Source organism: Eupeodes corollae, chromosome 3, assembly GCF_945859685.1.
Source record: "Eupeodes corollae chromosome 3, idEupCoro1.1, whole genome shotgun sequence".
Lineage (NCBI taxonomy): Eukaryota > Metazoa > Arthropoda > Insecta > Diptera > Syrphidae > Eupeodes > Eupeodes corollae.
Window position 1 is genome coordinate 74,673,365 of NC_079149.1, and position 15,069 is coordinate 74,688,433.

General features: G+C 31.4%; 1 protein-coding gene across 7 annotated transcripts in view; it reads right to left on the minus strand.

Annotated features, from left to right (window-relative positions):
• The window catches only part of LOC129949459 (protein hu-li tai shao), a 90,867-nt gene extending 76,349 nt beyond the window's left edge, over window positions 1-14,518 (minus strand). For 2 of the 7 annotated variants that reach the window (XM_056060936.1, XM_056060929.1), the window contains exons 1-4: window positions 14,362-14,518; window positions 2,137-2,265; window positions 1,560-2,040; window positions 766-1,504 (exon numbers count right to left, since the gene is read on the minus strand). In XM_056060936.1, coding sequence (XP_055916911.1) covers window positions 766-1,504; window positions 1,560-2,040; window positions 2,137-2,229 — 1,313 coding nt within the window. In that variant the 5' untranslated portion in view covers window positions 2,230-2,265; window positions 14,362-14,518. The other 5 variants (XM_056060930.1, XM_056060931.1, XM_056060932.1 and 2 more) reach the window with 5 other exon arrangements.
• Between the last annotated feature and the right edge of the window lie 551 nt (window positions 14,519-15,069).

The following is a 15,069-nucleotide window of genomic DNA, read 5'->3' on the forward strand; positions in this document are numbered from 1 at the left end:
CGTTTACGAAGCAGTTACCATTGATACCACATTTCAAACATTTCAAGGAGATGGGTATGGTTTTTCGAACAGTAAAGTAGCTTTTAATTACATATATTTTATTGTATAAAACGAATTAAAATATTATTACTTTTGAAGTTTAAACGTAAATTTAATTAATATGTAAAAATTTTGAATTTGAATCATGAGATGTAAATTTCTTTCGACAATTATGAATTTGAGTAGGGGTGTTGATACCTTAATAAGCAATGTATTTATAGCTTAAGGAAAGTTATCACATCCATATAATTTGTATCGTAACTTCATTAATTGCCTTCTTCACTTTTACTTCCTGTTTACGTCTTTCTTTTTAATTTAACTCTCTAACAGATAAGGACGTCTTTTAATAAAGTTATCCGATAAAACTAAATAAATCACTCGTTTCTTTTAACAAAAAACTAGTTTATAAGATATTTTAACAAGTTTCAAAATAAAAGATGAATTATTGTACTTAAACTTTAGGCTCTATAAAAGTGAAATAACCACAAATGACACTGTAGTGTTATAATTTCATCAGAATTTTTGAAACTCTTAATAATTATGAGACAGTTGAGCACAAGTACCCAACAGTTTAATTTTATAAAAATTACTCTAAATTACGAATTTTGTTGATTAACTCTTTGTCAAAATATACCGAATAAAACAATTGTATAGTAATAAATCTGGATTATTTGTATACAAATAAAAAAATATAAACCAAACGTATAGATTAAAATGTGTGCTTACCCTTGACGATAAAGTTCTTCTTCTTCAAGTAAATAACCTAAAGAAGATACAGCTGGTGGAAGTTCAACATCATTTCTTGGTTTAGGCAATTCCGATTTAATCAACGGATGGCGATAAATATAACCAGTCCGAAAGCCAGCATTATCCAACATTCGCATTAAAGCTTCAAATTCTGCACCTCCGACACGCCATTTCGGCTGCTGCAATAGCTTCTGGCTCGTATCTTTGTTATTTTCCAATTGCGATTCATCTGCAGTTGATGCATCTTCGGAAGCAGCTGAAATAAGAGCCGTTTTCTTTTCGAAGGCAGCAATAATGTCTTCAGGTGGTCGACGAGCTGCATCGTAGATTGCTTTTCGGGATTCCTCAGGAATCATGACTAAGTTTTCAATACCCATAGGTAACAGTTTCAATTGAGTCTCACAAGCTTGTACAATGTGCTGGGCAGCGAAAAATGCTTCTTCAATAGTTTCCCCACAGCAAAGAGCTCCGTAATTCGTAAGCAGCAATACTTTTGAAACGGGACCTAAGCTACGAACAAGTTTTTCCCGTTCTTCAGCGTCTGATAGGTAACCGGTATAAGGATGTGAGGATATCTCACCGAGGACTACAGAATCATATGTCAATGGCAACAAACTGACTCTGAGTGATGATACAGCAACAACTGAATTGCAACCGATATAAATGGCACAACGGATATCTGGGCGGGCAGCATGGACGACAGAGTGCAATATAAAATCTAATAAAAACAGTAATGAATAATTTAGATCTTGCTTCTTTAAATGCTTACTTACGGTTTTTATCAACGCCAAAATTAGTTGTTCCCTGCTCTACAACATTGCCTTGCATATCGACTTTGTTAAGCGAGGAGGCAGTTACTTCATGGAACAGAAGGCCAAATGGATTAACCAGAAAAAGTTCTTGATCGACCTTAAGCCGAGCAGTGATCTGAGCGCCTAAACCTTTTGTCCAACCGTAGATATCTAGCAGGCGAAAGGTAGCTCCTAACTTACACCTCAGTATTTTCTCACCTTTCGAGTAGCCCATTGCTTCGATACCTCGAATATCATTTATTGGTAAAACGCAGTTGGAACTTTTAAAACCGCTTCCAACTCGAGAAGTTGGAATACCAACAATATCAGACAGTTGCTGAAGGATACCCGACGATCCACCTTCTCGAATTTGACTGTCAACAATACGTTCCAATTCTTCTCGAAATAATTTCGAACCCATAATAGCTTCTACCCGCTTGCGTCGTTCCATTTCCCGCATATCCTTTCGAAAGCAAGTAATTTAATTTAATTATATTCTACTTAATTAAATTATTTAAATGCATCTTAATTTGACGAGCACTTTTAATGTTTTGCCTACCTGCTCGATGTCAGCCGGCCTGGCTTTATTGTTTGCATCTTCCTCCACCATTAATTCTATACCGTTTTGAGATGTTTGTTCAACTTCGGTCATTTTTGATAATTATCCTATGGATTCGAATTCGTAAACCTTTAAGGAATAGAAAAGTTACAATACAAAGATTTTGAGTTTAGACTAAACTGCTTTTTAAACTAACAACCTGACAACTAACAAGATGATAAATATTATAAAAGAAATAATGTTCAAGACAATTTACAAGATGAATGCAATACAAAAGTTTCAACATTTATCATCTTAAATCGAAAAGTTCAAAGTGAGTATACAAAGATATAAAATATCTTGTTTTGGAAATTTCGATTTTAGCTCATAATTTTTTAATGAATGCTATTAGTAAATTAAATGTTCATACTGTTACTTTTTCCCACTAATACAAATAATTTTTTTCTACGAATAAAAATAACTACTTATAGCCTTTCCAAGAAAATTAAAAGATTATAAGTAGCTTAAATAAATACATATACTTTCACATGAAACAAAACAAAAATTATAGTATTTTAAACAAAACATCGTTTTTGCTTATTTTACACTTTAATTTTAACAGTGAAAAAAATCTTAAAATAGTGTAATTGAATAATTTTGTTCATTCAATATCTAAAGATTTAAAAATTACAAAAATTAAGTTATATTTTATATTTTATTTTTATTTTATATATAATTAAGATTGCTTTGAAATCGAATCCTTAAACGCTTCAAATAAAGCTAAAAACTCCACTTCAGTTGTTGAAAGGGACACGCAAGTTTTTTTTTCTGCAGCACCAATTTATAGGTCCTCCCTTAATATAGAGCATTTATTCTTACTACTGCTCAGTTCGAATCACGTCCGATAACCTCGTTTTCTATCTTCTTGTCCTCGCTGAGACTTAATTTTGAATTTGGTGTTCCTTCTAAAAAGTTTTTAAAGTTCAATCAAATTAAATTTGGTGCGGCAACATCCCCGTTTATTCAGTTTTTATTCAGTAAGCTACATTGACAACTCTACCTATCTTAAAACCAACTTTGACAGGCGTATTCAAGAACGTATTAGAAAAGGTAATGTAGAGTGATCGGGAAAACTTCTTTGAATAACGTTTATGTAAATTATTTAAAAAGTATTGAAAAAGTATTATAAGAATCATGTATCAACTTAACGTCTTAAACAACTTGGTGTCGTCAGCGTAAAGTAAAATATGGGAATATTAAGTAATCATGTTCATATCGTCCATGGTAAAAATAAAAAGTAGAGGATTTATTTGACTATTTTAATCCGAAGAAAAGGGTAGGAGAGAGAACACATTGATAAGAAGTTTTTACGAAACTCAATTGGAAACAATTTGCAATAGGCAGTAGACATTATGTAAAATTAAACAAGTTAATGTAGGTTTCAGTTTTAAATGAAAAACAAAAAAATAGGACAGATCCAACATAAAACCACAACAAACTAACAATAGTTAAGTAAATAAAGTTTTTTTAATAAATAGATCAATGACAAAAGAATACAATTTACACTTCATTATCAACAGCGACGAGACTAAGGTTTGCTAAAATCCAGAAACTAACATTGAGATCCTTTTTCTCGTAAACAAACGTTCAATGCTACCAACTTTTTGAAACACAAAGGACTAATTTTGAAAAATATTAACAAGTATTCAAACATTATTGCAGTTTTCTATTTATGTTTCACTCATCACAATATTCCGACTCACCTGGCCATCAAAGTCGAGATGAAGAAATTGGACACAATCACAAACTTCAGAAAAATATCAAAAACACAGTTTCTGTAAATGCTAGAATTTCGCCCGAAGGTGAACAATTATTTCAAATATGAAGATACATTTCACAACCAAACCTTTTGGTTCAAAGGTCTTTCCCGGACAATACCTTTCTTCCTTTTTGATTTAATAAATATAACATTGAAAGAACTTAAAAGGAGCAAGTAAACATCAAATTCTTGACCAAATCTGTAGATGATGTGTTAGCTGTAACAAAAGCAAGGGATACGATTTAAAAATTATTAAATCACTTTTAAACAAAACTCAAATTTACAGTTCAAACCGAGTAGAACAAAAACGTATACGTAACGTATGAAGACATAACGTTCGAAAAAAAAAAAATAAATTCAACTGGTGCTCCAAACCAATATCATTCTGCCAGAATGAAAGCTTCGTATTAATACATACAACTTATACCTGCATTATTAACCCACTACATATGTATATAATAAATATATTTAGTGTGGATAAATCTTCAAGTATTTAGAACTTGGTGCTTGAAAATCACCAGTACCAGTACTTTTACTGGGTATTGCAAAACTACCATGTATTTTTTCAAGTACTGTGTAGGTACTTTTCGAATTGTAAAGTGTTTTTTTTTTCGAATGAAAGATAAATTATAAAGTTTTTATGTAATTGTATAATAATTACCCATCTCCATTTCAAAGACTTGTTACAATTTGCAATGTACTTGAAATATACAGTACAGTAGCCAGTAAAAGTACTTGACAGCATTTCAGTACCTAGTAAAAGTGTTTGAAGGAAGTACTTAAAAAAGTACTGATACTGGGCATTGGTGATTTTAACGTCCTTGGTACTGTTATTGTCAACGCAAACATAATGAATTGATCAGGATCGGTATGATCAATTTTATTTAACGCTAGAGGTCTTGGTTCAATCCCTGCTAATGCCACATAGTTTTTCCCGGATACTGTCTCTTGCGAAGAAGTAAAAAATCCTACAAGAGTAATTCGTAAATGGAAAAGTGCTTTCTCAAATTAATAGTTCGATTATGCATAAAAACTGTAGGTCCCCTTCATTCTTGACAATATTACTCCCACACAGAATTGGTTGAGAGTTGTTAGTTACTAGTTCTATAGTTCTCTACGGACTGTTGCGCCATCTAATTTATTTTTTAAGTCTACTAAACTTTCCGCCTAACAAAAATTAATACATAGCTACTATAAATCTAAGAACTAAATAAAAATCAACCTTCAATTTTTCGAAAGTTATTCTCAGCAGAACCCGGCCTATATTTGCCAGAATCGGTAAAAGGGAATAAAATTTGACAACATCATTAATAGCCTAAAGATAATTGCCATTAACCGCACTAAGTACGATAACTGAACTCCAGTTGACCACATCATTTCATTCAAAAAAATGAATATAACATTCTCTCTTTTCTTCTTTAGCTTCTGATTGAAAATAAATCCGTTTTAATATTCGCCTCTTCAATGCATGGCTCATTGCTAAAGTTGATCCTTCGATTAAAATTGGAAACACCTTGCAACTGATCCAAAATGAGTAGTCGAATTGGAAGGACGACCATGTGCGCTATAAAAAAGACGCAACGCGCTCATCGTTGCTGCCACCCATTTTGATAATAAAATTTTATCATTTGTACGTGTTGCTCGGCGCTGTAACTTTCCAGATGATTTGAAATTGTTTAAAACAACAAAGTAATCGTAAGTTGTTAGATTATTAATAGATTATCATTTTTATAGTTCTTAATTCTAGTCACTATACCTTACTTTTTATGTTTTAAAATTTAATTTCTTTGATTTTCAATTTTAATATTCTTTTTGCTGAATTAATTGAATTATAATTTATCAAAATCGGACGAAAATTGTTGAAGGCTCAATTTTTGTTAAATCTTATGGAGCATGATGTAGAGTATGTAGTAAAAATACTCAATTTATAATTTTGTATGCACCTTATTTATTTTTGTTTGTATTATTTTATACTTCATTTGATATATAAATTGTCCTGCAGTCATCCTAGTGTATGTATATACAGTGATGGAAAAAATAATAGAAACAAGATTCTTGTTCATTCTTTTTAACACATAAAAAGGGATTTTGGAGGAGTAGGAAAATAAAAAGAACACAGATAAATTTTTAATAATATATTGCTTAAATGCAAACATTTTTTTAAATGTAATAATGGGAAATAATGATAAAAAGTAGATTTGTGATTATGTTGTTTCATCTTGAAAAAAAAATAATAGAAACAAAACTAGAATGGTTTTCTTATATATGTATATAACTTAACCCTTTACTGCATATGAGCCAAACAGTATTTTTGTCGATATTTTCTAGTTTTCAGCAAATTCTGTTGTTTTGTGCATACAGTGTGAATTAAGTAACATAAACGCTCTTAAATGTATTATTAAACGCCATCTATGAACGAGTTTCGACAACAATTTTTTCCGTCAAACTCGTCACAAGGGATGCAGTGCGAGAAACGCGTGTTTGAGAAATTCAAAATTGTATAAAAAAATATAAAAATAAAATGTAGTGCTTGGAAAAACAATTTACCAGTAAAGCAAATAATACATGTAAATATTATTGACAATGTGAATTTTTTCGATTTTATGAAATAACAAGTACTTTTAAGTTGAGAAAACGGTTTGGATCAAATATGACACACCATGCAGAAATGTACGTCATTTTATACCGATATAACAGAATTCAGATATGGACCCATATCAGTTTTACGGAGGTATCCATACTTCTATACAAAATTTTCCCGACAACAGCAGTGACGAAGATTTTTCAGATGATGAGCACGAGGTAAACCGCCTCTATATATTCCAGAGTCTGATGAATCCGATTGGGAATTATAAGATAACATTTCTCTATCAAAGATGGTGCCTCCCTCAAATAGAAGTGCGAGAGCTGAAAAAAAACCAGAGCCGGGATGGGTTTTTGGAAAAATGTGATAAGGAAACAGCATTCACAGGTGATACGATACGCCAATACAATTCTACAGACGAAATGTTTAAATATATAGAACAAGAAACATTCACTCCTGTTAAAAACGTCCCGAAAAAACTGCCCAACAGCAATGGAACTTGAACAGTTTGTTGGAATATGCCTTTAAATGCTTATCGTACAGTTACCATCAAATAGGCTTTATTGGAATGAAAGCCTGGGTTACCAAAAATTAACTCTGTAATGGCATGTAACCGGTTCGAAGAAATGAAAAGGTTCATACATTTCAACAAAATTGCCAAACATTAGTACATCCAGTGACGTTGTTGTTCGACTGCCAAGAACTATTCCTGACGGATTCAGCTACAAATTTTTTTTCACAACTGGTACACATCCTTACCGCTGTTGACTTATCTTGCAAAGAAAGCTATTTTACCGATAGGAACCATAAAAGCAAATCGAATTCCAGGTTATAAAGTTAATACCGAAAAGGAATTGAAAAAATAGGAAGAGGTACAACTGTGGAAAAACTGGGGACAATTGATAACCTGGATATTTCTGTGGTAACATGGTTTGACAACAGAATTGTGAACCTTGCTGTTCCAACGCTTCAACAAAAAAGAAAAGAACTACCAAACTGTATCATGTCCAAAGGCAGACATGACATGTAATCGGCATATGGGTGGAGTTAATCTTTTGATCTTCTTGGATACATAGAATACAAATTAGTTCACAAAACTTTTTACCACAGAATGTTCTTCCACATGATCGACATGACAGAGCCAGAGAGAAAAAAACTAAACGAGAGAACCAACTTCGACGGTTGCTCTCTTTTTGCCTACAAGCTGCGATTTGCACATAAACTTGCATATGTATTAACTCCATATAAAAAAAATGTGGGGAACGAATACTTATGCAAGAAGATGTGCATACTCCCCACATTAAAAAAAAATGGCGTCCACCTTTGAAAAATGGCGGATGCCATGCTGTTCAGAGGTGTTCAAAGAAAATTCAAAATTGTGGATGAACAATTTTTTGGTATTCTCATTGTGTTACTTTGGGAGTAATATCATTCGAATATGAAGTGAAATTAATTACTCTTGTTAGGTGCCAGAAAAATGAAGATTTAGCAACAATTGAAAATTACGCATTTAGAGAAATATTAGTTAGTTATTTGAAGCCAGTTTTAATTATAAAGTAAGTAAAATAAATAAGGTGGTGCAACGGTGCAATGAGAATTAGGACCTAGAAACATAAAACTCTGAAAGCACTACAACTATTATTTGTTTTATTATTATAGCTGCGTTTATGCGTTTAATTTTCGCTCAGACCGTTGAAAAATACAAAAAAAAACTCAGATTTAGTTTAATTTTCAGAGTTCATCGACTTAATTTTGGCTGCGAGAGTTGCTGGAACATTGACAACGAGAGTTAAAGAATGTAAACATGGATCATTAAAATAAAACAACGCAGAAACATTGAAAACATTTTTATATACTCATCTCTTTTTTACATTCCTATTGTATTTGTGTGTACTCGTTGTTTATTTTCTTTATGTTACCGACATTTCCAAAATGCTGAAAATAAGTGATTTAAGTAGAGACTAAATAAAAAACCGTGAACTTCTGTTGCCAATTTTCATCGCATAAGATTTGTGAATTGGCGATAAGCTATGTTCACTAAGCTAGTGTGCTGTTTTTAAAGGCTTAACTACATATGTAAACCGAAAAGTACTTTTGTACAAAAGTAAAAGTATTTGTATTCTCGCTAGGTCAGTAGTTTTGTGAAGAGAATATACAAATTTGTTCTTCAACCAAAATTTAAGTCTTATGCATCATTTTTATAATTTTTACAGTTCTACTATTTATTTATATCTTATCTTTCAGTTATATAGCGACAAGGAAAAATCTGTTAGGGAAAGTTCTAATTACAGTTTTTCTGAAAGTGCATTGTGGGTTATTCATAGATGTTTGCTAAAGTTTTTAGGCTATTCATAAATAAATGCAAATCCAAGTTAAGGGCTAAACCTGAATAACTATAAACATAGAAAATGCTGTGTTCAAGTAATTATTATCGCAGCCAAATTTAATAATTAATTTTGTTGGTGTATAAAACAGCTGAAAGACTAATTCATGACAAATAAATGTTACGTTAACACTAAAATATAGAAAATATCGATTGATACCGCAATTACAGAAGATATGGATATTTTATATAAATATTCCCGGTAAACTGTAGACCTTTATTATTTCCACCTATTATAATTAATTCGATGTAAAATAATTCAATGCAGTATATTGTAGATAAAACAGCAGTTAAGTTATTAGTTAAGGTATTACTATTGAAATAAACATAACATACATTTATAAAAAACATGTACTTGTTCATAACAAATAAAGTCTAGTCTAAAAAACCTTAACCTTGTTATACACTCTTTCTGAACACATCTTTTCTGGTTTTGGTTGTTAATGCCATCTATCTGTAACTCAAAGAAAGAGAAAAGAAAAACAAATTCACCACAATCTTCCGTTTTAACGTTTACCGTAATTCATTGACAAACGAAAATTGTTTGCTAGAATTAATTTGTGAAAACCAGAGAGAGACACAAATATCAAATGTCTCAATTCTCTCTGCTCTTCGAGGTGAAAACATGTATACACCGATACGAATTCAACACGCTATAAAAAATGAGAGTAAGAGGTTCCAAAGGGACGGAGACGGGGAAATTTGGCTCTCTCATTTAGTTTTTTCTCTCTGACAGAGCGTGGCTATTGTACAGGCGAACGCTTGATGGCTCTGAGGCGTTGCTGCCACTATAAGAGTTCAAGTGCGTGGTAGCCGAAGATCTATGCCATGCCAGCAAACCAAGCACAACTACCAAATGTGGACGACGCTCTTATGTCATGGAGAATAATCTACAATTAAAGAAATTGAAAGGACCTGTTGCCATAATGTCATCGCAGGACGTTCGATTAAATCAATTAGATCACCTTCCTGTTTTGACCACAAGACAGCGGTGTAAGGTTCCAGACTGCCAAGGAAGATCTTATGTGGAGTGCCGCAAATGCAAAGTAAATCTTTGGTTGAATGAGAAAAGAAGTTGTTTCACGATATTCCATACTACATCATTTTTTTAATAAATAGTTAATTTCATTTATTGAAAAGTTTTTTGTTACTTTTCTGCTCAGTGTGCCATATACGAGTATGGTCCAAACCGGAAATCGCAAAATTTTGCACTTTTTTTTCCAAAAAAATCTAAATTCCTGAAACACAATTATAATTAACTATTACATATATTTTTTTCATGAAGAAAAAAATTATGCAGTAAGGAGTTAACGGTAAAAGTTTTTCAAATTCTTTGAGTATTTTGTAGTGGTACTCTTATTATTAATAACTGCCTCCACTGTTCGTCCCATCGAATTCACCAAATCGGCATATGTCTCTACAGGTATGGAGTACCATTCCCTTTGAATTTTCGAACACAACTGGTATTTCTTTTTTGTTTTACAATCTCCGATCCTTCGCTTTAGAATGCCCCATAAGTCTTTAGGCCGGGGGATTGTGATGGCCATTCCATAACATTGTTTCTGTTTTGTTGTAAGTATTGTCTAGATAATTTTGAAGGGTGCTTCGTGGACTTCTACCAAGAAGACTTGCTTCTATAAATTGGTTTCTTATTGTTCTTGCTATCACTGGTCCGTTTTTGAGCTGTCTTAAAGAAAGAAATGGTTTCTTCTTACATATTCTTACCAATATTGTATCAAAACGCGAAGAAGTTGATCTTTTTTTCCCTCTTGTTTCTTCTTTAGACATGAATGTATAGTTTCAAATACTTCTTTTTTCGAACAGTTTAAGGGTTTTGCAATTTCAACCATGACTTTTATAGCTTGTCCTAGTTTTTCATCACTTCGCGTTCAAAACGAGTACAATGTAATTCACGACCCATACCCATTATAGACGACTTTTAAAAAATATAGTTAGTATCGAAAATAAAATATCTGACTAAATAAAATATAGAAAGACTATTAATTGCTAAAAAAAAGTATTGTGTATCGAAATTGATGAAGACACGTGTTTCTATTATTTTTCCATCACTGTATTTAATATATTTTAAACGATTTGTTAAAAAATGAAAGTAGTTTTAGTAATTTATTGAGCTAAGATGATTTTTTTAATTTCTATAGATTTAAAATCTCTACATTTTAGTATTTTTAATTTAATAAGTCAGTTTCTTAAATTTAGGTTTGTTTGCTGTTTTGCTTTCACGAGCTGCATTATTAGTAGTGATCAGATACAGTGTTTAATGAAGGGGAATTAGTATTATGTCCTATTTAGCAACAATTTATACCGACCAAAGTAATCATAAATTGCTAATTTTAAGGTTTAGAGAGCTATAATCTTATTTTTATTGTAAAATTAAAAGATAACCACAAAATGAAAAAATGTCTAGTTAAGATCTTTGAACGCCTTTACATTATGATTAAGTTACTCAGAGTAACTTTTTTGCAATAAAATGTAGAACAATTTTATCGAGTGATTCATAGGGATTCAATGGGTTCTTTTTGACAGATTGCGCGTTACTACTTTCAATGGAAAGGCTTACACCACTCCAAATTCTTCAGCTGTAAACTCAATGAAATTTTGTTCAGATATAACCAAAATTACCGAATTGGTTTTTAATTTAAATACCTATCTTTTTTTAGAATTACATATAGTTTTTAAGGTTTAGTGAAATTTTGGAAACATGAGTTTTTTTTACAAAAAATAATAAGTGATTTTCGACTAAAATATCTATTCAAAAATTAAAAGTATTGGCTTTAAACTAATTGCATCTTATAAAAAATATAGTTTTTGACATTCAGTTAAATTTTTATTAAAATTACTGAAATTTGAAAAACATCAAACTATTGCATCATACACAAAATAATCTTGGTAATTTTTAATTAGTCTATAAAAACAACAAAAAACTGATTAGAAATGGTTGGTTTCTGACTCAAGTACTAGGAGAAATAGAAAGATATTGACTTTATAATATTTATCAAACACCGAATATTGCTATAAATATTTTGATAAAATTTTAAGCAAGAAAAATCGACAGACGGGATGAGAAGTTACTAGTGTGGGTCGGTCGCATCCCAGCCTGTACTTTTTTTTTAATTTAATTTCTCAATTTTTCGGGAACGCTTTGACTTCGCAAAGACTTCGTTATTGTAAAACTTCCGCAGAACTGCCAAATTTTCGTTCATAAATACACAAAATGAGCTATGTTTGAGCATGGCATAGGTTTGTTTATTTTATTTTTCTTCCGCTGGACCGAATCTAAGTCCAAACTTTTAAATATCCAAAGAGTCTTACTATAAATGTAGACCTTGTTTAATAAAATTTCATCCGCAAATTCCTCAATAGTTTTAAGCACTTTTAATTTTTGGAACATGCTTAATAACCATCTAAGGGTTTTCATATTAAAAAACATTTTCCTTTTTCTTCACTTTTATAATTTTATTACCTATATCTTAAATGAATGTAGGCAGGTAATATAATAAATCAAATGAGCAAAAAAATATATTTCTCATTTTGTCATGGACAATTTGATCCTTCTGAGTTCATACCATACTATTTCGCTATCACACGTTAGTAAATGTTGTTTCAAAACGAGATGTCTAAATGAGTTCAAGTAAAAACTGTCAAATGATTTCTTTCTTTTTTTCTAGAAATATTGCATTTTGGGAAACTAATAAATCTTAAATAGGTTCATGAATATACTTTTTTGTAACACCAATATTTTCAGTAATTTTTAGGGCTTTTGATTAAAAACCAAATAACTTATTTTATTTTGTTTGGCTGTAAAAATATTAGACTTACTTTATTATAAGTACATAACCTTGTCCATAACAAGTGTACCTTTTTTCGAAACCCTTGTAGTGTTAATTTAAATTTGTGGATATTTTATGTTTGGAGCAAAAACTCAAGTGAATTAAACGAACCCATTTTGTTTTTTCATCATAATTGGGGTTACATATAATTTGTATACCTCCTCTCTATACCATGGATGACGTCATTATTCAAGCACAATTCATAATTTCCTCTTCCTATTTTCGTTTCATTCAATAAATTTTCTATTTCTATTCTATTTATTTAGTTTTCAACTTAATATTGTATAAAATAAATTAATTTGTATTATTTTCGTAAGTATATAGGTACTTACATACCTAAACAATTTTAATCGTTTTCACTTTTCAATTGGCAACTTTTTAACAGAAAACTTAATTTAAATATATTTAAAAACCGGCAATTTAGTTTAGTTATTAGTTTCAAGAATTACTCTAATTTTAAGGCAATTTGTTTATTACCTACTACTTTTTTGTAAAGATTCTATCTAAAACACAGCCCAACTTCTTTAAAGAAAACTCAAATGTCACTACAAATCTATAAGCGATGACTTAAAAAATAAATTCCCTGTAAATAAGAAAAATATTCCACGAACGGTGTGTGCAGAGAAAAGAGTAGTATGTCGTCGCACAGAAACGCAGAAAAAGTCAACAAGAACAATATACATTATCTACTGCAAACAAACACTTACCGACTTATGTTTTAGTATTTTACTTTTCGATATTTTACACTTTCAATTAGGGTAGGATATAATTAGTTAAGTTAAGTTGAATCCAAACAACTTTGTATAGTAGTTTAAAAAGTTTAAAAATTAAGATTTAATTTAATAATTCTACTTTTATTCATTAAATTGTTCATCCCGATCAAACTGATCCATGTAAGACAGATGACTAAATACAAGTACAGATACAGAAGAAAATGACTGAATGAGCCAGACACAATATCGAACGCACGCGTGCCGTGCGATGTTGGGTGTCGAAAAAAATTCTCTCCAACAACGCACGCACACAAATAGAAAACATTAAAATTATATTTTCAAATAGGGAAATTTATATTCCCTGATATTAAAAGCAAACACGCCCAGTTGACGTACTTCATCGAAGTCTCTGATTCAGAGGTGAAAAATTGTATGAAAGAAAATAAATTTAATGAAATGGAAACCAAAAAAGAAATAAATGTTGCTTTGAATTATTAAATTAGACGTTTTAACTTAAATTATTAAACAAATTAACAATCTTCATATGAATTACGTCACTCTCAAGTCAAAATGCGGGCGCGTTTTGCAATATATCGCGGTTTATGTTTATATGTACACATGCAAGTACTAACTATTAATTGACTTTCGAAGTTTTTGAACCGTTTTCAGTCGTATTCCCGCCTGCCCGACGCTCCCTAGCAATTATGCTTCTTTAACGAGATCTTAAGACAATTTTATGAAAAAAGTATTTTTTTATTTACCAAACAAGTTATTCAGAAATTTAAAAAAAGTATAAACGTGCTGGCTTCGTTTATACCAGTGTGCGCAAATAAAAAATTACAATCTATTAATTTTTCAGTTATCAAATTTGGGACTTATATGTAGTATCAATAGTTTACTTCTGAGTTCTGGATCTAATATATAAATATATGAATGTATTTATCTGCCTTCTCTGCACTGCACCACTTTCCGACTCCAAAAAAATCCAAAACCGAATCTGTCACACTACTGTCGCGCTCGAAGCGAACGTCGCACTGCACTGCAACAGGGTAGAGAAAATACTTCTTGCGATGTCATGTAATCAGGGCTGCCGGTGTACAGCGAAAACATTGTTTCTTAAAAATGTACTACCATTGCGTGAACACAACTACTTTTCTATATTATTCATTTGAACTAATAGCGTATTGCTTTTCAAAATCACCAATGAAATTTGGGCTCAACTTTCCATTACCGCAGCACGAATTTCGACTCGCGTTTTCTTTTATTCGATAGATATGTGCAAATAAATAATAACTATAGCAATTTTAGAGCGAGGAAACATTTATGTCTATTTTTAATTAATTTTTAAAGTTCACTTTTTTCCATACAAAACACTCAAAAATGGTTGATTTTGACTTTTCTTCCCTGTTTTTTGTTCAGTCTTGCCATACTTGTTTTTTTTTTCTTGGTAATTTCTTTTATTTTAGTGCTCAAATGGAAAAGTACTTTGCATATACCCAAACTCGCACCCACCCCAAATCCTATAGTGACCCCAAGCAGGGGGGTTGCAGGGGCAGCATGCCCCCCGTTACATACCTAGCTGTTAGTACGCCACGCCGCGCCGTGCT